The sequence below is a fragment of the Epinephelus lanceolatus genome, chromosome 4, assembly GCF_041903045.1.
Source record: "Epinephelus lanceolatus isolate andai-2023 chromosome 4, ASM4190304v1, whole genome shotgun sequence".
Classification (NCBI taxonomy): Eukaryota; Metazoa; Chordata; class Actinopteri; order Perciformes; family Serranidae; genus Epinephelus; species Epinephelus lanceolatus.
Genome location: NC_135737.1, coordinates 24350294 through 24374865, shown reverse-complemented (window position 1 = coordinate 24374865; position 24572 = coordinate 24350294). Strand labels below are relative to the sequence as shown.

At 40.6% G+C, this 24572-nt stretch overlaps 1 protein-coding gene across 6 annotated transcripts in view; it reads right to left on the bottom strand.

The window, feature by feature from the left end:
• The window catches only part of schip1 (schwannomin interacting protein 1), a 293359-nt gene that overhangs the window by 1018 nt on the left and 267769 nt on the right, over positions 1–24572 (bottom strand). For 5 of the 6 annotated variants that reach the window (XM_033631317.2, XM_033631320.2, XM_033631319.2 and 2 more), the window contains 5 exons: positions 14387–14505; positions 11559–11676; positions 10742–10939; positions 4023–4146; positions 3242–3335 (listed from right to left, as the gene is read on the bottom strand). In XM_033631317.2, the coding sequence (XP_033487208.2) occupies positions 3242–3335; positions 4023–4146; positions 10742–10939; positions 11559–11676; positions 14387–14505 (653 nt within the window). Of the gene's footprint in view, positions 1–3241; positions 3336–4022; positions 4147–10741; positions 10940–11558; positions 11677–14386; positions 14506–22289; positions 22668–24572 lie in introns of those variants that run through there. The other variant, XM_033631321.2, reaches the window with a different exon arrangement.

Here is a 24572-nt window from a genome sequence, read left to right as displayed (position 1 = left end):
AACCAACCAAATAACAAATGCGTCCTGCTGCTCTAACTGATTGCTAGCACACTAAATGGGTCTGAAGACTACAAGTTTTAAAATTGACATTATTGTTATTCTAAGGACTCTAATTTGCAAAGACTCCTAACACTTCATTGATTTATTTGTAATTTGTTTGTGTTTTTTTGTTGTTGTAGTAAATTGTACATCTTCTGGAACTCATTAAATTATGCAGTCTTTTTCTTTTAATGTAGGATTGTTGCTATAAAATAGGGGAGATATCTTCATATGCCATTTTTGGCTTCTAGCCTCTCCTGCACAAGGTTTTAACTTTTAAAATGTGTGCTTACCTGACCTCTTTACCCCCCTATGCTTGCAGTTAGCAACACAAGGCTACACCAGCTGCTGTTAGAACACATAATGCATCTCTGAGTTGCATTATGGGTAATGTAGGAATGAAAAATCTGAGTTTTGTTTCAGAAGGGGAACCTTTTTTTGTGGCTGAATTTCTTTGCCAGGCCTCGGATAGAGGGAAGAGTATTCTGTTTCTAGACTGAGGTGTTAAATAACATGTACTTTGGATTGTTACAGCAATGCCATTATAATGGTGTCTTGTAAACCCACAACAACATAAAACAAATCTAATCATGTAGGCATAAGGATTTTTCAAGGAAGAAAAATGTGCAACAAAACAATATCTCTGTTTTGCTGCATCAGTTTTTTGCACATATATTTTTGGTAACTACATCATAAGTCGCTGGAGTAGGCTACTCTAGAAAACTACAGTACCTGGCTGTTTTAGGAAGTCACTTCACCTTTTGAGAAGGAAACAGTAACTATACATTTGGTACTTCTTTTTAAACATTAACATCTTCAGCAGGAACAAATGGGCTTGGGGCTGAGAGCTGAAGACAGGGAGGGAAAGTTTATAGTAACTTCTGTGTAGAAAACCCCCACATCACGTACATAAAGTCAAGCAGCGCTGAGCAAACACTACCTCAGTTGGTTAGTGTTCAGCCACCTACTAATCGGCCTATCAAAAGTAATCAATATCATTTTAAGTGTACACTTTATTTAGAATATGTACAGTACAGGCCAAAAGTTTGGACACACCTTCTCATTCAATGCGTTTTCTTTATTTTCATGACTATTTACATTGTAGATTCTCACTGAAGGCATCAAAACTATGAATGAACACATGTGGAGTTATGTACTTAACAAAAAAAGGTGAAATAACTGAAAACATGTTTTATATTCTAGTTTCTTCAAAATAGCCACCCTTTGCTCTGATTACTGCTTTGCACACTCTTGGCATTCTCTCCATGAGCTTCAAGAGGTAGTCACCTGAAATGGTTTCCACTTCACAGGTGTGCCTTATCAGGGTTAATTAGTGGAATTTCTTGCTTTATCAATGGGGTTGGGACCATCAGTTGTGTTGTGCAGAAGTCAGGTTAATACACAGCCGACAGCCCTATTGGACAACTGTTAAAATTCATATTATGGCAAGAACCAATCAGCTAACTAAAGAAAAACGAGTGGCCATCATTACTTTAAGAAATGAAGGTCAGTCAGTCCGGAAAATTGCAAAAACTTTAAATGTGTCCCCAAGTGGAGTCGCAAAAACCATCAAGCGCTACAACGAAACTGGCACACATGAGGACCGACCCAGGAAAGGAAGACCAAGAGTCACCTCTGCTTCTGAGGATAAGTTCATCCGAGTCACCAGCCTCAGAAATCGCAAGTTAACAGCAGCTCAGATCAGAGACCAGATGAATGCCACACAGAGTTCTAGCAGCAGACCCATCTCTAGAACAACTGTTAAGAGGAGACTGCGCCAATCAGGCCTTCATGGTCAAATAGCTGCTAGGAAACCACTGCTAAGGAGAGGCAACAAGCAGAAGAGATTTGTTTGGGCCAAGAAACACAAGGAATGGACATTAGACCAGTGGAAATCTGTGCTTTGGTCTGATGACTCCAAATTTGAGATCTTTGGTTCCAACCGCCGTGTCTTTGTGAGACGCAGAAAAGGTGAACGGATGGATTCCACATGCCTGGTTCCCACTGTGAAGCATGGAGGAGGAGGTGTGATGGTGTGGGGGTGTTTTGCTGGTGACACTGTTGGGGATTTATTCAAAATTGAAGGCACACTGAACCAGCATGGCTACCACAGCATCCTGCAGCGACATGCCATCCCATCCGGTTTGCGTTTAGTTGGACGATCATTTATTTTTCAACAGGACAATGACCCCAAACACACCTCCAGGCTGTGTAAGGGCCATTTGACCAAGAAGGAGAGTAATGGAGTGCTGCGGCAGATGACCTGGCCTCCACAGTCACCGGACCTGAACCCAATCGAGATGGTTTGGGGTGAGCTGGACCGCAGAGTGAAGGCAAAGGGGCCAACAAGTGCTAAACACCTCTGGGAACTCCTTCAAGACTGTTGGAAAACCATTTCAGGTGACTACCTCTTGAAGCTCATTGAGAGAATGCCAAGAGTGTGCAAAGCAGTAATCAGAGCAAAGGGTGGCTATTTTGAAGAAACTAGAATATAAAACATGTTTTCAGTTATTTCACCTTTTTTTGTTAAGTACATAACTCCACATGTGTTCATTCATAGTTTTGATGCCTTCAGTGAGAATCTACAATGTAAATAGTCATGAAAATAAAGAAAACGTATTGAATGAGAAGGTGTGTCCAAACTTTTGGCCTGTACTGTATATCTGCTTTCCCCTGCTGTAAGACAGTCTATTCTGATGGGAACTGGAGCCATTAACTCAAAAAACAGTAATTTTACTAAGCAGTACAAAGGAGTTGCTGGTCTACCACTGTCTGGACTGGTTAGTGTGTCGGGTAAAACGGAGACAACATTCCACATATAGTGTACACTTACACTAATATTGATTTTTCTGGGTGGCTAAAAAATTTTACTCTACACACTAGCAAAACAACACAGTTTATAAAATAAGCACAGTTACGACTGAAAATGACAACAGAAATAAACAAGTGTGACATTTTCACATATCTTTACAATTTAAACCAATTACCAGTTGTCTACCTGTGACTGATTGTTCTTATTAGCACTACGTTATAGAGATTCGGTCTACTGAGGTTGGTTTTGGTCTTTGTGAGGGCAAAAACTAAAATATAGACTTTCTATTTTCAGTTTTATTATTTAAATGAATTTGTCTTTTTTCCCCTCAAAAACCCCAGCTGAGATGGTGAGCGCAGTGACTCGGTTCCTCAGAAAGTGCCTCATCACCTGGTGAGGTCCTCTATGTCGACCAGCATGGCATCTTGCTCCATGTGTAGTTCATCCCGAATCAGCAGCAACTGTACAAGCTCCTCATTCAGACCTGGAGGGGCAGATAATATGAGGAATAATATAAAAATCATGTCTCAGTATCATCATGACAAAGCAGGGATACTTTCAACACTGCAATGACCACAGTTAAAGATAACACACTACTGCGGCCCTTATAAATAAATCTACATCATATATTGTAAAGTATGTGACTGCCTAAAACCTCCCACCATGGGTTCATAAAGTGACCTCACAAAGCAATCCAAAACATTACGAGCACTGACAGTCAGACCATACATCAGCGGTTGCCCTCAAATCACATGTTTCAGCTATTGTTCCTTCAGCTTTGCCAGAAAATATGAAGCACTGACAAAAGTGATTTTAAGGGGAAAGTCTGTTTTGTAAGTAAAAAGTAGCTCATGATTTAGGAGTCATGGGGATTTCTGGAGCTGTTTTATGCTAGATGAGAGATTATTCATTCCTGAGTAGCAGGATCAATGATCTGTACAGTGTCGTGACAGTAAATGCTGAGGGGAAGCTGTTAACTGGTACCGTTCTTTGAACTGACTAACATATATAAATGTACTTTCACATCCACTAGAAAGGGTAGGGGTCAGTATGCATGTGCATGTTTTTCCCCATTCGCTCTCTTGCTCATTTCAGCAAATGAAAGCAGAGGCCAGAGACTCTGTGTATGTGTGTATGCACTGTACTGTTGGTGTGTTTGTGGTCAACTCACTCTCGATCTGGGAGTGCAGGTCATTGACTATAACCTGGAGCTGCCCCAGTGTCATATCTCTCAAGTCGGTGGGCTTCAGGCTTCTCTTCATTAGACACTCACTGATGTGAGGCATGTGTGGAAGCTGCCGAGAAAACACACAGAGACACAGAGTACATGAGAAAGAGACGGAAGACACCGTGCTTTCTCTGAAACAACGTTCAGCTGTAAAGAAAAAAAATATTCATGCTGTAGTTTTTCATATGTTTATAAAATTCCTCTTTAAAGTCAACTGAGTCAAACAATTTAAGTCCCGCAACACAAAGATACTGTACATTAATGTAAACTCATGGACATATAATTATCTGAATTTTATAGATATATCATTAAATAAATAATCAGAATCAGAATGAATGTGTTGGCTGACCAATCTGTTGACAGAAAATTAATAAACATCAATGTTGATAATATATCAGTTTTCAAAATCATTTATTAAGCAACAACGCCAAACATTAACTGGTGCTGGATTTTCAAATGTGACGTGTGTCCCATTTTTTTAGTCCCTGAACTGGCACATTTTATACAAATCAATTAAGGGAGACTTATTATGCTCATTTTCATATTTGCATTTTGGGTTTCTACCAGAACATGTTTATATGCTTTAATGTTCAAAATACACTTTATTTTCCTCACACTGTCTGTGCTGGAACACTACAGGGGACAGAGCATTTGCTGTCAGGGCCCCAAGGCTCTGGAACGGTCTGCCCGAGGAAATCAGGGCCGGCTGAGTCAGTGATCTCTTTTAAGTCCTTTCTTAAAACATATTTTGATCAGAGAGCTTTTCCTGATTTTACTTGAGTTAGATGTTAACTTAGACTGTCTTTTATTTCCTCAGTTTTTATATACGAAGGTGTTTTTATCAGTTCTTTTTGAAGTTGTTGTTTTCATGTCTTGTCTGTTTTAATTATTGACATGAGTCAATATGAGTCCAAGACAAATTTCCCTATGGGACAATAAAGTATATCGTATATCGTATCGTATGTTAAGCACTTTGCAACTCTGTTTTGAAAAGCACTTTATAAATATAGATTATTATTATTATTCACCCTCTGTCTGAGACACTCTGTTATACGTCTGTCTTTAAGACCCCCTCATGAAAAACCCCATCCTAAAACTGGTCAGTGTTTGTGGGTCTTGCGTATCTCGGCATCTCTAAACTGTCATTACAGCTGGGGAATAACAGTAACAGAGAACACTGGCACTTTGTTCCATGAAAAATCACCTATTAAAGCTTCTAAACACAACCGGACATGTTCGAGCACGAATATGATCCAAAAACGGGGAGAAATTAACAACATTAGTGACCAAAATTACATGTTTCCCTGGTGTTAGCATGTTAGATATATGCAGCAGTGTAACTTAAACACTTGCAGTAACATGAATGGAGCAGATGCATCTATCTATCTATCATCTATCTATCTATCTATCCATCCATCCATCCATCCATCCATCCCGTAAATCCTCAATTAAAAGCCCAGTCCCAGTTAAACGTACAGTCCCCTTTACTAGCCTGGTGTGGCTACACATTTTGACAAATTACCCTCTAAATTATTTATATTCTTTAAGTCCGTAAAGGATCAAAAGGGTTTTTCACAAAAATGAATTGAAATTGTGAGTACTGTTTCAACAGGATAAAGTTGTGTTGTGTCAGTATGCCAGGTGCTGTTATCCTCGACTGACGTAACTCACACTCTCTCTGATGTGCTGTCTGGTCGGAGCTAAATCACATGAATTATTCATAAATGATATATTGTCTGAAGTCTAATTTTTATACAAGTAATATTCATACTGGTTTAAATAAACAATCTGATTGTCTTTTCTGATCTTTGCTGATTAACAGTTCTGTGTGAAAGGAATTAAAGGCCTGTCCCAACTATAGGCCAGTTGATTTCAGTGATTTAAGCAAATAATAGCATAACAAGTCCCCTTAAATATATTCACTGATGAAGTATAATCAGCAGATTATTTGATGATGAGCAGTCGTGGCCCTACATTTGCTAAAATCTGGTCAAAATTACCAACAGCATGAATTACAGCAGCCAAATTAAATCAAATCAGCCACTGAGAGAGACAGCTGTTTCGACTGACTGACAGTATGTGCAACTTCAATCTGCTGCTTGAACTCTATTTCTCATGTTTTGCTTTCTCTGTGAAAAACCACACTCTTGCCTTCTCCTGATAATGCCCCTGATGAAAAACAAAAGGGATTATCAGTTTTTCTTGAAGGTGTTCACCACTGTACGTAGCGAGACTGTGAAGTTAGGGGATTCCAAGTAGAAACTACTGTTTGGTCACAAACAAGTTGTCGGTATTTTGTACAAATAAACAGATGAACTCAGTGACTGTGTGAAGGTTTCGTTCTCCAGCAGAGGCCAGCAATGATTCTGCCCACTGAATCCCACAATGTACAATACAAACTGGAGCAACCAGGTTCACTTCTTATCTCATTTTAAATGTACAATTTGATTTCTCTTTTCACTGGAACTTTTAAAATTCCCAAGTCTTTAGTCATCTGTTGCATAGTCACAGTCAAACGTGGAGTGACAGTACACAGGGTGAATAACTACACATTATTTCCCTATGAGTGAAAATGAAAGGCTTCCCTATAACGCAGCCTCCTGGAAGTTTTGTAGTTGCATTTAGGCCAATTATTGTACTACCAAGTACCTGAGCAGCTCCAAACAGCTCCAAACAGAGCTTTTACTTTTCAGTATCACCTTTAATCCTAATTTCTCCAGCGCCTCTGCTGGCTTTGTGTATGTGTTTATGACTCCCATTGCCACCAGCAGTTGCTTCATGCTCTCAGTCAACTTCAAAGTGTGGCGACAACATGCAGTACAATCACCAAGCATTGCGTGTGCTTTCTCAGCCACAAACGGGCAGATAATTTGCTTTTCGTTTACCAGACTCTCCCTCTGTCAACACTCCCAACCAACCGGTCCACATTCTTTCTCTTTCCCTCCAACACCCATTTTCTGTCTCCCTCCCACTTCATCTCCAGTCTTCACAAACAGCAGGTGAGAAAATGTGAGCGCTCCCTCTTTGCATGTGCCACACTCTAAGTGTCTGTGCGCGTGGGCGTCTGGCTGCTGGCTCTCCTCGCTAGTTTTTCACCCCTCTTTCACTTTCACATTGGCACTGATGCAACTGTACTTGAGGCTCTTCCATGTGACAGTTTCAGTTTCGAGTGACTGGACACACACACGCGAGGCGGTGACTGAAGAGTGACATAGAGAGAGATGTGATGTCAAAGACAAAGCGGGTGGGGAAGGTTGTAAATTGGTGTTGGTCCTGACTCAACAGGCCAGCCTGCTGACCGCTGTGTGAGTTTCTGTGGCAGACTGATCATACTTCTAAATAACTAATTAGTGCCTGGGTATTCAATACCAGCAAATAAACCCCCAGCAATGACTCGATAACAAAATGAGGAACTACTAACACTTCTCGGACTTGAGGTTTTACAGTAGAATCTCAGTCTCTCCCCCTCTTTCCCTCGATGGCTTTCTTGCTTTTGCTCAGTGATTCTGTGTGTACAGATTTACTCTCAGTACACAGACAGACAGTTGGATGCAGGCTTACCGCTCTGGCCGAATTCCCAATCTTTGTCCTTGACGAGCGGCTAGGACAATCCAGTTTAGTTGGAAGTGAATTAAACCAACTGGCAGCAGTAACAGCAGAGTGATTGTTCTATAGAGCCTTTTTGTCTGACGTAAGCTCTCATCTCTTTATCAGATGAACTCAAGCACCTCTTCACTGACACCACCCGTCATGTTTCAAATGTGTTCATTTTAACTGATTTAATGTGGTTGTTGAGAAACACTACGTTAAGTGGATTGTTCAAATTTTGTCAATTTAATTGTCACCACGAGAGGTAGACATTGGATCTTTCAACCATTAATGCATCACTTACTACTAATCATATCAACTAAATCCATTATTTTTATCTTATTATTTCAACTGTTTATATATTCAATTAATTCAATGGCTTACCAAGTATTTTTAACTAACTGTTTTGACCATTTATCCATTAATTTTAACTAACTATTATATCCTTTTATTCAAAAGTTTAGCTGACAGTGTTAACCATTAATCTGTTATTTTTAGCCAACCACTTAAACCATTTATCCATTAATTTTAGCTAACCATTTTGGACACTCATATATTATTTTTAGCTAACTGAGTCAACCATTTATTTGTTATTTTTAGCCAAACATTTACACCATTTATCCATTATTTTTAGCTTACTGTTTTAATCTTTTATCTATCATTTTGGCTAACCATTTTAACCATTCATATATTATTTTTAGCCAACCATTTAAAGAATTTATTCATTAATTTTAACTAACCGTGTTAACAATTTATCTGTTATTATTAGCCAACCATTTTGACCATTCATATTATATTTTAGCTAACAAATTTTACCATTTTTAAAAATTATATTTAGCTGTTTTATCATTTTATCCACTATTTTTTGCTAAATATTTTATCCTTTTATCTATTAATTTTAGCTAATCACTTTATTCACTCATCCATTATTTTTTAGCTAGGTGTTTAAACAATTTATCTACTATTTTTAGCTAATTGTTTAAACCATTTATCTATTATATTTACCTTATGCCATCAACTGTTTATCTGTTATATATGGCTAATTATTTAAACTTTTTATGCACTACTTCTAGCTATTAATTTTAACAGTTAATCCATAACTTTTAGGTAACTATTTCAACCATATATACACTTCCTTTAACTAAAAATTTCATTAATTTTAGGTAATTATTTATTTTATTTTTTAGCTATTTCAAATGTTTATCCTCTCTTAGCTTGTCCTTTAATTTTAGCTAGCTATTTCATGCAGTTTCTGTGGCAACATGTGACTTAAAGGTGTTACAACTGACTCAGCTTGGTGAAGGCCAGCATTATACCAGTTTGTAATCCTATTTGTATGGTTGTATTTTTTTTCATCAATTCATAATTTCTATTTTTTCACATTTGTTGAGGCACTCCACAATCCTTTCATGTATCCCAGGCAACTGCAGAAGTAGCCCCTGGTTAGGAATCCCTGTTCTAGGGGAGCATTTAGCACGCCTTCAGTTTAATAGATCTCTGGTGTTGTGGCAGGCAGCTGTAGCCTTAATACATCTTAATATTCACTGTGTGTTCAGTCCGGATGTGACAGTGATGTCTTCTGACTGCTGAGCACTGCTACATCCCTAAACACCACAGCCAATGCTTTCCGGCGTATGAATTATAGATGGACCAGGCCGAGCTGCCCCTCTCTTCTCTGAATAAGTAAAGCGGCTCTGCCTGCAAGTACGGGTGGAAATATGGTGTGTGTGAGTCTGACATTGTGGGTGTGTTGGTGTGTGTGTTCCCGCAGAGGCAGTGAGGCAGATGAAAACGGATGAAATAATGATGAGCAGGGTCGTCATCACCTTCCTTCCTCTAAATGGGAGCAGAGGAAGGATGGGAACAGAGGAGGAGGCTTCCTGTGACATCATCACACACAGCCCACCCATCTACTCTCACACGCTTTGACTAATGGACCAAATGATGGAAATTTGTTATAAGAAATATTGAGTGTTACATGACACACATCGACCATAATACGTCTGGCATTTCGTTCTAAAACTGTTAAAAGCAATGGACAAAGTTATATTAAATGTGAGTTACTGCAACAAAAAGAGGAATACTTGCTGTTTCAAGCTTTTGATTTTGCTTTAAAATCACCATCAGGAGCAGGTGGACGTTTTAGGAAACAACAGTTAATAAATACCAAGTGTGATGTCAAATAATGTGCAGTCATATACAAAACACTGAAATATCTGATCAGAGTAAAGAAGCTGTTTGCCACCAGCAGATATACTGTAAGATGATGGTGCCTTTAAACCTGCAGTAACCAATGTTTGGCCACTTGGGGGCAGGGAAAACACAAGCAACGTGACACTAACATTATCACCTCTTGATTAATATGATTAATTAATTAATTGATTAATATAGCAAACTTCTTAGCAAGTAGAGAGAGCAGAATTCATTTCGAGTTTCTGGCCACCAGGCAAATATAAGTCCAATATTCACTCTCCTCTCCACAAACCCCTGAGAAAAACCCTTGGCTCTTTAACTGCTAAATGTTCCACATCTCTCACCAGCTCATCACTAGCTTTGAAAACAGCTACTTGTCTGCCAAAAACTACACGGATGAGAGCGAAGAGTACGGACCACAACAGTAAAACTGTGGGCCGGAAAACCTAAACAGTGAGCTGAGACATGCTATAAAGCTCTGTCGAGAAAAGGGGAACGACAGTCGCATAATAATTTGCTGTGAGTTCATCACTACAAGAAACCCCTTTCACATGCCAGCAGTCATGTGATCCATTGTTAATATAAAAATACTCATTTAAAGTAAAACCAAAAGCTTGAAACTGCAACTCTGCCTTTGTCCTTTGTTGGAGTAGCTCTTCTCTTAAAGTATGCGCCCTATGAATCAATGGATCTATCAATGGAGTTCCAGTGTATCACTCTCTGCCCTCGTCATTACCTTTGCAATAATTCTGTAAGGTCAAATATACATGAATCATACAGAATATTCGCCAATATTCCCCTTTTGTTCTGGAAAAGTTTTTCTTATTAGATGTAAACCTTCACAATCAGAGGCAGCATTACTGTATAATTCTGGCACTGACCAGGTCAGCCACTGGTGACTTCTTGCGATTCTGTTTCTCCACCTCCACCTGCATCTTGGCCATGGGTTTGGCCATAGCCAGGGCCAGCTTGGCCTCCGCCTGCAGCTTCTTCTGTCGACTCAGGAAGTCCATGTCCTCCAGAGACTCGGAGTCGTCCTCTGTGGTGTCCCTGTCCGAGTAGGACGAACTCTGCTTGGACTGCAGGGAGGACGTGGTGGGAGAAGGAAGAGTGAGAACAGACAGCATTGTGGGATAAAATACGGCAGAGACGATGAACAGAATAAGAAATGAGGGAGAAAAGACGAGAAAGGCGAGGCCAGGGAATTAATGTTTATGTATCTTGGCATTTTGGTGTGTAGATTTTACATGCTGGCAGCGGCGTTATTGAACATCAAATAGGATGTGAGGAAACATGTATGAACATGTAAAGAGATGATAATTCTCTCTTTCTCCCTCTCTTCCTGTTAAACATGTCTCAGGCTGACGGGAGGTTAATGTGGCCAGTCATCCATGGCCATGGCGAGCACATTCCAATTCACCTCTCATTTGCTGCCCGTGAATTGGTTAACAGGCCAGAAAACATGAGCAAAGACATTCATAGAGCGACTTAACCGCTGGCTGTCTCTCTGATTCATAATGAATACGTCCCCCGTTTCACTGCTTTCATTCTTATTCTGTCTCAATCTCGCTTTGACACAATCGGATCTTTATGCTTTAGCACTTTCACACTGTCAACCCTGTATATCGTAATACACATTTCACATTACACGTAGTGATTTCAAGATTTAATTCTGCAAATGTCGACATCGGTGCGTACCATGGGGGACAGAGGTGTGTCCAGACTGGTCTCTGTCTTGCTGTCATCTGCATCACTGTCCTTGTCGCTGCCGCTGTCATTGACAAAACAGATCTGTAGGTTCATCCCACTCTGCAGTCTGCAGGGAGAGACAGAGATGGATTCAAACAGGGGACGATATGTTAATATTAGCATAAATACAGATAAGAGTCAGGCTTTTTCTGCACTAACTGACTCGGACCAGGGCCAAAACAGACAGCACTGCTGCTAATACAAATGACCTATGATGAGTTCAACAAAGTGCTTTGCCTCAATAAAGGATTTCGAGAGTGCACACCAAACTGTCTGCACTATACCCTGTGTTAAAGAGAGAAAATGTGCACAAAAATTAAGAAAAATGGGAGAGAAGATCCTAATAGATGCTAGCTGCCTTCACCGCCAGAGCAAAGCCCCGGCTGAGGATAGAATTAAGGAGGGCTTGTGTCTTTAATCATCTCCCCTCTTGTCTTCAATATGGATCGATCCAGGAAGCCTCCGGTAGGTCTGAGCCATTCTGCCTGGGACCTGTGGGGGTGTTTGTGTGCCACAGAGCTGCAGAATATCACTCGGTGTTGATCCGGCCCAGCGTGAATCAATAATCTGCTTATTCAATGCAGTAATTACAAACAGAGCTGATTGATTACACAGCAAAGATCCAATCAGTCCCGATAAAAATAGGACCTGAGTGGTCGATTGCTTGTTTTCCGGGGGAGGCAGCATCAAAACCTCCCTGTAACTTGAATTTAATAGACTGATTACTAAGTTTTCTGACAAGTAGCAGCTGATTAGTGCTGTCACGACGCTAGAATTTCAAACTTCAATAAAATACCTTGAAAAAACATCGATATTCAGTTCTATTGAATATTGCATATTGATTATTTACCAGAGCCAAAAGGAGAAAGCAAATCAGGCCAGTCTTAGCTGCTCTGCACTGACTTCCTGTTACATTTAGAATTGATTTTAAGGCTCCTTGTATACAAAGCCCTACATGGGCTGAGACCCTTGTTAACTATTTGCCTCCAAGAACACTGCGATCACCTGCTGCTGGTTTATTGGAGGTTCTCAGGGAAGCTAGCTTTTAAAAAGACAGCTAAAAACGTGACTGTTCACTTTAGCTTTTAAGTAGCTCTGACTTCTTGATACAGGTCTGAAACTTTTTTTTTACGCTTTTCTTTTCTATCTACGCTTCACGTTGCTGCAGCTCTTTCAAAATCTTACTTGATTTATGATTTAAAGTTTTACAACTCTATGATTTTATCGAATTTTATGTCTATTTTCATGTGAGCCGTATTTTTTGTATGAAAGGTGCCATATAGTAAATAAAGTTTACTATTTGATTATTATTATTATTATTATTATTATTATTATTGTTATTATTATTCAATGCCATTTTAATACCACAGATAAAATTTGAAATGGGGGTATAAATAGATAAATATATCAAAGCTATAACTTGACAATGATGACTTTTTTTCTTGGTTAGAACAGCAGACTGTAGCAAACATTATCAATAAGAGAGAGCGAGAGAGTGCGACGGTGTATCAGTGCTGCAGAAAATGTAGTGATGAGTAATGAGTACCTAATCTGATTTGAATACTCAGAATTGATATGTATCGATAAATAAATATTTATATTATATAGTATATTGACAACACTGCAGCTGACATATGGAATTGTTTTATTCTTATTTATTTATTTATTTATTTATTTATTTATTCTAATTCATTTTTTTTGGATTAATGTTGTTGCTCTCTGTAAAGCGTCTTTGAGTATCCTGAAAAGTGCTATATAAATCCATTGTATTATTATTTTTATTTTCATAATTATATAGCGTGATGCCTCTTTAGTGTAGAGCCTGATTAATGTATCTGCTATTATAAGTGTTCTGCACATATATTAGCATTAATATTGGTAAATGTGTCAGCTGATAAGTAGAATGAAACTGCAGGACAGAAATCCCCGAGATACGTTTGAGAGCATTTACAGAGAATGTCTTGGTTTGTAACAAGAGAACACTTCTTATCTTTTAGCTATAAAATGTCTCACTCTGTCAGCACATATCTTGGCCACAGATCTTAACAACTGAAGATTACAGAAGTTCCAGCGAAGAGTATAATTATACGCATTCAAATTAATTCATTTTGTGGTTTGGAGATGGTGCGCAGGGGTTAATTTTTCCACAGTTCTTAAAAAAAGAAATACATGTAAGGGATCCTCATAAAAATGTTTCACGTAAAAAAAATAAGCTGGTGTATCTGACTGCGAAATTCTCAAATATCGACAGTGCCTCTTTGTGTCATTGCCACCTCAGACATGCGTATCATATTTTCACGTTACTGTCATCTTGAGGCATCAAGCATCACAATCAGTCATTAATCTGTTGCAGCAATATTGAGAAGTCCACGTGATGCGAATCACAGGAATACAAAGAGCACTTGAGTGTTTACAGAACATCTAGTTCCAGTAAGGCACAGTGTAGGAGGTGGTAGTAGCGTCTGTGTGTGTGTATGTGTGTGTGTGTGTGTGTGTGTGTGTGTCTCTGGGGAAGTGAGAGCCCTATCATTCTCTTCCTCGCTGTTTGTCCTTTCTTTATCGATACCCATGGCAGTAAATCTAAATGTTTACCCTTCAGTTTTTCAATTTCTGTATACTGCTGAAATTCATGTACATTCGTCATTAAACGTTTGTGTAGGATCTACCTTTATTACATCCTTCTGTAAATTATGAGACCACACAAAGTACTAGAAACCCACAAGTCACATGTTTGTTGTTTAAGAGTGAAGTAATATGTCAGAGGTCAGAGGTCTTACCGTGAGGACAGGCTGGGTTTGCCGCTCTTGCTGCAGCTGGTATAGATGCCCGGCCCATCGTCAAAGAAACTGCCCAGGGCCAACTTCTGCCTGATAGACTCCCTCTCATTCTTTTGGGCCTGCGACGGAAGATCAATAAGATAAGGTTACCTTTTTACGATCTTTTCGATAACTCATGTTGTAGTTTCACAGAAAGGTCAGCGGTCAGAGTCAGGCTGGTGGGGATTAGGTGCCTTCCTCAAAGCCTCTAGTTTCCTGGCATGCTATATTTCCCCCTCACACATGACTGGCTGTATGCAAAAATAGAAGTTACCCTGAGCACGTTCTGACAGTCCAAATCATGGGTGCAAGTTTAATAATAGCAGCCTCTTAATTTGCAGTAGGAGCTTCAGAGTTATCCTAACGAGCTCTCATACAAAGTGTGGTGTCAGCTGAAAAAACAAAATCAGAGCAGGGATCATTACCAGAAGTCACAAGCAGGTGGTGGTGTTGTCTCAGAGAACAACCAGCACTTCAATGCCCACACACTCACACACACACACACACACACACACACACACACACACATACAGGACTCACACAGGATTAAGTTTACAGTAAACTCCAGAGGAAGAGCAGTGATAGCCGTTTCACACATGCTTAAATCTGCAAGAATCCAAATGTTACACAAGTCCAGAGTCGATCTTGCTTGGCCTCCTCCCAATCGCGAATCCCTAACTCAGCGCAGCTTCAGCTTTGGCAGCACTTCACACACGCTCACACACACCAGTCCCCGTAGGATGTCTCGTCTGTGCTGATAGCAGGTAAACACATCCAACTGAGGTGCAAACAACTAATGAGCGACTCAGACTGTTTCTAATCAAATAGGAACGGGAGTTAAATTCTCTGTGGCACTTTTTCGCACACGCTGCTGCTGCACACAAACATTCTGTCACGACTTTGGAAGGACTTCTTTCGGCAAAAGACACACGGGAAGTCTAAACACTGCAGTGAGTCCTGTCCCTCTCACAAACAGAGACAAGTGGGCCTGAAGGACAGGAAGAAAGTTTTAGCAAGGAAAGTGTTACATGTTGTGAGCTATGGGAAAGTTTGGAGGTCTTAGTTATTGGTTCCCAACCTTTTTTGCTGGTTAATTTTTACAGCAAAGCATAGGTGTAGATTTCAGAGGGTTCACAGGGGACAGGTCCCTCTCAGTATTTAGAATATTTGCATTTGTCCCCTTCAGTAAAAGTAAATGTTAGTAGCAGAGGACTTTTGTTTTGACAAAATTAAAGATACTGATGCAGAAAAGGTACAAATTGGTGCATAAAAATCACCAGAATGCAGGAAATTAAGTGTTTGATGTTAAAAAAATTCTGGCAGAGGACCCCAAATCCCTCATTTCATGTGTTCTTTTGTAACTTGTCAGCCATTTTGTGATGTCAAACGTTATCGCTTTAGACCTTGGAGGGCCTTGACCCCAAGGTTGGGAGCTACTAGTTTACTACTTGGTGTCTGATAGCTAAATTATTAAGATGTATACAGTGTAATGGCAGCATCAGTGACCAGAGACCTCATTTTTTTTCTCTTCCCTCATATTACAAGTCTGTAACTCTGCTTTTACTATGGATAATAAAGTCAAAATGACAAAAAAGCAGAGAAGAATCGAGGTGAGAAGGTGGTGAGCAATCCTTCCTCTCTGAATCGGTCTCTTTCCCTCACCACTTACTCCCTCATACATCTTCCACCCTCCTCATCTATCTCTCTTCCTCACACTCACTGTTTTTTTTTTTACCCACCTTGATTCAGCCTCACCAGTCATTTGTCTCTCTCTCTCCTCCTCATTATTCCCGATTCCGCTCATCTCCTTCCATCTCCGCTTCTCTTCGTTGGCCTCAGGCCTCTCCTATTCCTCTATCTCCCTGCTCTTCGTTCTGTTCTCCCCTCTCCAAATTGCTTCACCTTTTCTCCCACTCGTTTTCTCAACTCCTTCGCTCCCTCCTTTCCCCTCTCTCTGTTTGTCTCTCCTGACAATTGTGTGCAGGCGTTGGTGAGAGTGCCTCCACCAAGGACAAATTAACATAATCCCACTCCACACAAGAGCCCGCAAGACGCACTTGGCACTGCCAGCACACACACTGGCACGTAGAGGACTGGACCTGGCACTGCTCCTGTATGTGTGTGTGTCAATGTGTGTGTGTGTGTGTTTGAAAGATGGCCTGGGGAGTCAAATGAACACACTTGAGAGTTTCAGTTCATTGCTTCAGAGGCTCAACGGCAGCCTGTGTGGTACAGTGCAGGGCAGACACACATTTATATACATCAATCATGCAACACAGCTGACACACTGTCAGTCACGTTTTACTCCACAGAACAGCTTCTCCGGGCAAAGACGAAAACCAGGAGCAGCAGGTTCACTGAGCATTGTTAACCGTTTGCTCCCCCTTGTGAATTGAGGGCTGAGAAAAAAACAAAAAGGTGTGACACAACCAGGGAGGCTCAAGGGACGTTTGCATCAGAATACTGAGTAATCACACAGCATCACTATAAACTTTACAACTTGGTTTCAGAACAGACCACACACACACGCTGCTACAGGGTTGTGTGTTGCTGTGAAGACATACAATAATTTACTTTGCCCAACTCCCTCCAAATAAAAAAGTAAATTCCCACATTAAGAAGATATCAATGTAGAGATGGGTTAACTTGGAGAAAGTCAAGGCTACATCTCCAGCAGGTGTTCACAGCTTTTTAAAGATATACTATGCAGGATTTTCCTAAAAAAAAAAAAAAAAAGGACGTTTATGTGCTTGTACCCCACAGTGCTCAGGTGAGGTCAGGGCTTTCTAAAATTAAGCCACCAGGGGTCTCATTTATAAACACTGCCTACGCATAAAACTAGGCCTAAATGAGGCGTACACCACTTCCCACGGAGAAATTGTGATCTATAAAAAAAGAGTTGATGGGAGAAACTTTGACCCATGCTTAAGAACATTTTGGAGACAGGAAATTGGTGATGCAGTTGGTGAGGTGGAAGCCTGATTGTACAAAGTATGGATCCTATGCACTGTTTAATGAATGAAACCCCAGGTGCCGGACCATAAGCAGCACATATCCAAGAGAAACAGCGCCGAAACACAGCAAGGCCAAACACCAAACAAGAGTGAACCTGGGGATGGCTTTCACTTTCACTTTCACTGGAAGGTTTGTTTACTAAAAGTAATCGATGATCCCGCATGGTTTACCTTTAATTAACTACCTGAACAGGTCAACAATTTCACACGCCCATTCAAAATCTTAAAAAGTTTTCCAACTACTATCAAAAAACTCAGTTTAAACCAGGCCATGAACAGCATGAGATCTGCTTTCTAGCATCTTGCATTTTATGTCCGGTGATCAGAGTTGAGAGTTGTTTAAATATATGAGGCAGAACCCAGAGCATATGCTGCTGCAACGATCTGAAATGAACAACACTGCCACTGGCTCATCAGCCCTCAAGGACAAACTAACGTGTAACTATCTTTGGATAATATTGGTGATTTATATAAACGTTATATAGACAACATGAGGACACATGTTTGCACAAGGCTACTGACAACATGCAGTCATAAGAGCAGTGTTCAAACAGACTGCTCAGTATTAATCATACTAGTCATGCTTGTTCTATCCCTTTACATAAGGTGGGTGAGCAGTGAGCAATTTAAGTTGAAATGCATTGCCTCTATTGGTAATTGTCAATCACACTAGGGCTGATGAATCCTTCAGTCAGAAATCTGTTTATCTACCAAAGGTTGACATCTTTAAATGTCTTGTGTTGTCTGAAAAACATCCAAAACCTCAAAGATATTCAATTTACAACATATAAAACAGAGAAAAGCAGCAAATCCTCATGTAAAAGAAAGAAATGTTTGGCATTTTCATTCACTGGAACAATGACAAACTAAAAGCAAAATAGGTGCTACTTCATGGAATAACGAATTACTCACTGACATTATCTCTGCATCGCACACCTGCCTGACAACACGACGTCCTGTCTTTATATAGAAATCATCTGTTACACAGCATGTTTGTGTTGTGTGCTCATGTGTGTGTGTATGGGTGGGCTGTGTGTGGTGAAACAATCATCACAGAAGCTCCATAAACCATTTACAAAGGTGTGGAATATGCCACTGCGGGGTGGAGGTGCGAAATGGGTAGTAAATACATGATCCTGCCTCTCCTTCCTTTTCTACACTCCTTATTTTATCATCCAATATCTCATGTTCTACCTTGTCTTCTTGTCTTTTTAAATTTGTATGTGCTATCATAAAAATCTCAAAACAGGTGTGACTTCTCAATTTTAGTTTGGGATGAATGAATTGCAAACCTTGCATGTCACACGGCTGGAAACTTCTGACTCCTCTGAGAGGCTCACTCACTCAAATGGACAGGAATGAAACATTAGTGTAACTCCTCTGTGTGCTTTCCTGAGTACTGCTAGAGTGTCTTATATAGTCTTATAAAATCCTGAAAAAGCAAATTGAGTTTCCACACAGTGACGACATGGAAAATTGATCAATTGCAGTAATGTTTTAAGATGCATTAGGGAAAGAGCGGAGAGAGAATGAGTGACAGTCCTAACTACCTCCCTCATTTCCTGGCCTTGAGCGCCAAGGCCCTCACCGTCCAAATTAGATTGGGAGGAACACAATTGGGCTAATTTGTGTTTTTCCTAAAATTCACCAAGCAATTTCCTCGACTGAAAAACCCTCATTGACAAAGACATTTTCTCCTCCACTCCTGCACTATAACCATTCATCTGACAGACCCAGAGGGCGATTTAGCCCTGGCAATGGACGTCAGGGTGCTTGTTTTGAGCCCTCAAATTTTCCCTGAAAATCATTATCAGAGGAGGGAGATGAATTTAATTATCTGTGCTAACAAAAGGCGTCCTCCCCCAAATTGCGGGCTCCTGTAGCCTGTGTGTAGATACGTGTGTCTCTGCATGCCTATGGATTTTCAACCTATGCTTAAACAAGTCTCACCTCTTCATTTATTAATACTTCATCTTTTTCCCTACATTCCTCTTTGAGTGTTCTCCCCTTTTTTACACAATGGAGGCTTTTCACCAGCGATACTTCACTCCCTAGTTCAACACAAGAACCCACTGTTCACACACAAGCACACACACACATATATATTCATAAATACCAGGTCTTTTGAGTCCAGGCTGTGTGTGCTTTTAAGTGAAGCAGTGAAAAACATGACATGTGTGTTTGGGAGAATTGGGAAAGCTTCACTTTGATATGTTTTCCAGGCCTGACAGAGAGCTGCTGCTGAGCTCACAGCTCTGAAAACAAATACAAGGTCACTGTGTCTTCTGTGTGTGTGTTTGTGCATGTGTGTGTTTTGACTGTGCTGAGTAGCTTCTTGGGCCACACAGATGTTTTTGCAGGTTGAGGTCTGACTAAAACTGCATCTCCTTGTACATACTACTGTAAATATAGTCTAAAGTATATAGTATTTGAAGACATAGTTGGACACTTAAGCTAAATACATAGCTACAGACAGCAGCAGGTGAGCTTATCTTTGCATAAAGACTGGTAAACGGGGGAAATGTCGAATTATTCCTTAAAGTATACATGCTTTAAGTCTACATTCTGTCTTTGACAGCTAAAAATGTATGAGAGTGTCAGACCGTCTTCCCCTTTTGTGCTATCTGAGACCTGTCTGCCCAGGCAGTGCAACATTCCATCCCAGATAAGGGACCTGACCTCTGACCCCTCACACAGTTCAGCCTCAGGTCAGTACAAGGCTGCTCCTGTCACTCAGATTGGAAGAGAACAACTCAGCAAGAGGTAGAGGGCTCTACACGAGTGTGTGCGTGGTGGTAAAAGAGGTGGGGGAGGGTTATGGTGGGATAAAAAAAAAGAGAAAAGGGGCGAGAATGACAAAGGGAGGGAGGAGAGATGGGGAGCATGAAGTGGGTTTAGACAGGACAATGGATGTCCAAGTGACATTTGAGCTGGAGACACTAAAGGCCCGACTGTGGATTTGTGGGAACAGATTCAGTGGAGGAATCTGTTGTTTTTTTTCTCTCAAAGACTGAAGCAGATTTAAGGATAAAAGCCTGGTTACTCACAACATTATGTCATAGCTCTGCCCCAAATATCTAAGCGCTTTAATACCCAACTTTCAAGCATGACGTCAGCCTCAGTCTTTGGGCTGAGCCACATCAAGCTGCACACAACACAAGAAACCCTTTGAAACAAATACGGACAAATATGCATATTCGCTTTCTTGTGTTGGACGGGAAGATCAATATTGCTCTCATATCTGCCTGTGCAGTTTGAAGCCGGTTAGCTTAGCTTAGCATAAAGACTGGAAACAGAGGGAGACAGCTCATATATCTCTCTGCCAAAGAGAGACAATATCTGCCTTTGGTATGCCCTGAACAAATGATATTAATTAATGAGCTTTAGAGGTGCTGGCTGACAAATTATGTTATAGAGCCAAGCTAGCTGTTTCCCCCTGCTTTGAGTCTGCATGCTAAGCAACATAGCCATCAGCTGGCTGCAGCTTCATATTCAAGAGACAGACAGAGTGGTATTGATATTATCATCTAAAGGCCCAGACACACTGAACTTAATAGACATCAAAGAACTTGTGGCGATGAAAGATGACTGCTGCGTTGCGTCACGTCACCTGTTTCTCGGCTAAAAAGCTGCACTTAAACACACGGCAAAGACGACAGGCAATGGCCAACTAGTGTGTACTTTCTGTGCATGCATGAGTGGAAATAACTCTCCATATCAGCAGGTGGCGGTAGTCTGCATTAGTCATTAAAAAGGGAAACTGGATCAACAGCATGGATATAAGATGCTAGCCTGATAGCACATTAACAACACAACCCGATGCTACAAGAATATTTATTGTGCACTAGCGAAAAAAAAACCCAAACAATTATGAACCTCTTCTGCTACAGAGCTTAATGGCTAAAAAAACCTCACTTTGTATAACAAGTTGGTTTTGATATCATGCCCTCTTGACTTAAGTCTTTTGTTTACTTTCCTCACTTCTGTTTTTCTTCTCGTGCACTGAGCTGAGGTGCGAATCAGTATATATCAATATATAAACGTTATATAGACAACATGAGGACACACGTTTGCACAAGGCTACTGACAACATGCAGTCATAAGAGCAGTGTTCAAACAGACTGCTCAGTATTAATCATACTAGTCATGCTTGTTCTATCCCTTTACATAAGGTGGGTGAGCAGTGAGCGATTTAAGTTGAAATGCATTGCCTCTATTGGTAATTGTCAATCACACTAGGGCTGATGAATCCTTCAGTCAGAAATCTGTTTATCTACCAAAGGTTGACATCTTTAAATGTCTTGTGTTGTCTGAAAAACATCCAAAACCCCAAAGATATTCAATTTACAACATATAAAACAGAGAAAAGCAGCAAATCCTCATGTAAAAGAAAGAAATGTTTGGCATGTTCATTCACTGGAACAATGACAAACTAAAAGCAAAATAGGTGCTACTTCATATTCCGTCAATGGAACAAACAAAAAAACAAAAAAAGCCAACAAGGGCCGACTAGTGCCAACAGTATGGGACACACTGCAAAAACTAGGGTGACAGATGCTCACCGACGGCCCAACATTGACCGCCAGCCTAAGTCTCTGCAAGAAAGGAAGTAAGCGCTTTTCCTAAAATGACAAACAAAAGTAGCTGTATATGTGTGTGTGTGTGTGTGTGTGTGTGTGTTCACATACTTGGCAGACACCATAAACAGCAAACCATCAAAGTAAAATGCATCACATGTATGACCTAAAATATTCCACTACCACTGACCACAGTGGTTTTTCCAGCAGCCCTCAGCATGCCTTAGTTTCAATGAACTGAAACATGGAATAAGACGCGACGTGGTCCTTTACCTCTTTGTAGTCATCACTGAGGTAGAGGCTGGACGTTTGCCTGATGACATCATCCACTCCTCCACATCCATCCATATTATCCAGTGCCTCCCTCATCCTCCCCACCCTCCTTGTCTTCCTGTCTCTTTCTCTCTACTCCCCAGTCAGTAGGTTACTCCCGACCGACTCCTGATCTTGAGTCCAGTCAGTACACATCATATTTCCAGCAAACTCACCCCTCCAACGGTCTGACAGACATACAAAAAAATCTACTCCTGTACTGGTGGCTTCTCCTCATCTTTCTCTTACATGTTGTGACACGGTTTCTCTTTCAATTCCCTGCTCTTCCTGACTACTGCACTCTTTCCTCTGCCTCTCCCACAGGACTGTGAAAGCACAATGGTCAGAGGTAAGGCCCCTTTAGACCCTCCCTACCTTCCACCCTCTGGTCAGGGCGGCCTCTCACAGCCAGAACCAGCAAAAAAAGAGGGAGAGGTAGAAACTCACACTGGTGGTTTTTTCTGTTTTCACGCCTTGACGTGAGGACAGCAGCTGCTCGCAACCCGTTTGGAAAGAGACACCTCAGCCATGGGATAGCCAAAGTGTGTGTGTGTGTGTGTGTGTGTGTGTGTGTATGACATTGTGCGTTTTGTATTTGTGTTAGCAGTGCCCATGTGTGTGTATTTAGATGTCTCCTGGTGCGTCTGGAATCTCTCCTGGACACTATCTCCCTCTGTCTATATTTATTCCGTCCTCTGTTACACCCGGGGCTCCTTTCTGATTTTTTCTTTTTAAGCTTCCTAACCCTCTTATCTCCAATGGCTTACAATTCTGTGTATGTTTGTGAAAGGGAGATTAACTTAAAATGTAGATTAGCCTACATATTTGAAGCAAAATGAAATGTGAAAGTGTTTTTGTAACAGAGCAGGCAGTGTGCTCCCTTCCTGCTAAGGTAAAAATAGTGCCCTGTCTGGACTCCAAAGCCAGCAGCCCCACAGCCCCGGCCAGCTAAATAAACCCTGACAGAGCACAATGGACCATTAGTCTGGCACAAAAACACACATACTATACCCACAAAGTCACTCACTCAGATACACAGAGATTGCTTGTGCCTTGTATCAGTGACTTACATTTTCAATCTGAGCTCTCCACGGTGTGTAATGATCTCATCTTAGCGAGACGCTATCGACCCGTGACTCATATATTTGTCATAGCTGCCCAGACAGAAAATTATGTCCACATATGGCTGCTGGGATCACACTGCAGGGGAACATGACTTCACACTAACCATCAACTGGTTACACACAAGAATTGGAAAAGCATTACCATGTTCAAGTGGAGCGAAACTCATAATTCATATGTGCCAAAACAGAGGATCACAATTTTGACTGTGTAATGACTAAATGATATGGGGATTGCAACTAATGATTATTTTTCTTGCCAGTTGTACCAGTTGTATTTCTTTTGGCAATCTTTATGCAGCTAGTTAGTGTTGAGACAAAATAAGGCACTGATTCATTTCAGAAATTTGATTTATTTTGTTAAATGAAAGTTAAGAATTTCAAAGAATATTATTTTTTAGATTCCAAAAAGTAAGGTATTCAGGAAATATTGTTCTGGCATTGGTACTAAAACTCAGGTATTATGTTGGCACCAGTATTGAGACATGTCAAACAACTATCATTGCAGATTTGTCGTTAGTTATCCTCAGTTAAAGGTCCAGTGTGTAGGAAATGGAAAATAATATTCATAAAGGTTTTCATTAGTTTATAATGATCTGAAAACAGGAATCTGTGTTTCTGTTACTTTAGGATGAGCCGTTTGTATCTACACACAGAGCAGGTCCTCTTCCATGGAGTCCGCCATGTTTCTACAGTGGCCCAAAACGGACAAATCAGACACTAGCTTTAGATAGGGCCAATCACGTTTTTGCGTCAGCCATCGTAGTTCTCCTACATGCTCAATTTAGGAACTCATTAGCTATTGCAGGGGTAGGGAACCTGGAGCTCCAGAGCCGCATGCAACTTTTTAATTCATTCATTTTAATTTTCATGTATCATTGTAGGCCTAAAGTGATGTACGTCATATCGTTAATGTATATCATATCTCTGGCCTGGGGCCTTTTCCTCTAAAAACATCACTGGCGATGGCTAAGGTAGTCTTGAGTTTTCCTTGCTAGGTTAGCTGTGGATTCCAAAGCCAAAAAGGGAAAAGTCTCAGGGGGAAATAGAGAATTGAATAGTGCGTGGACTATTTTGTTTGCTTTCATCTAAAACACTGCAAAGTTAAAGTACCAAATAATAA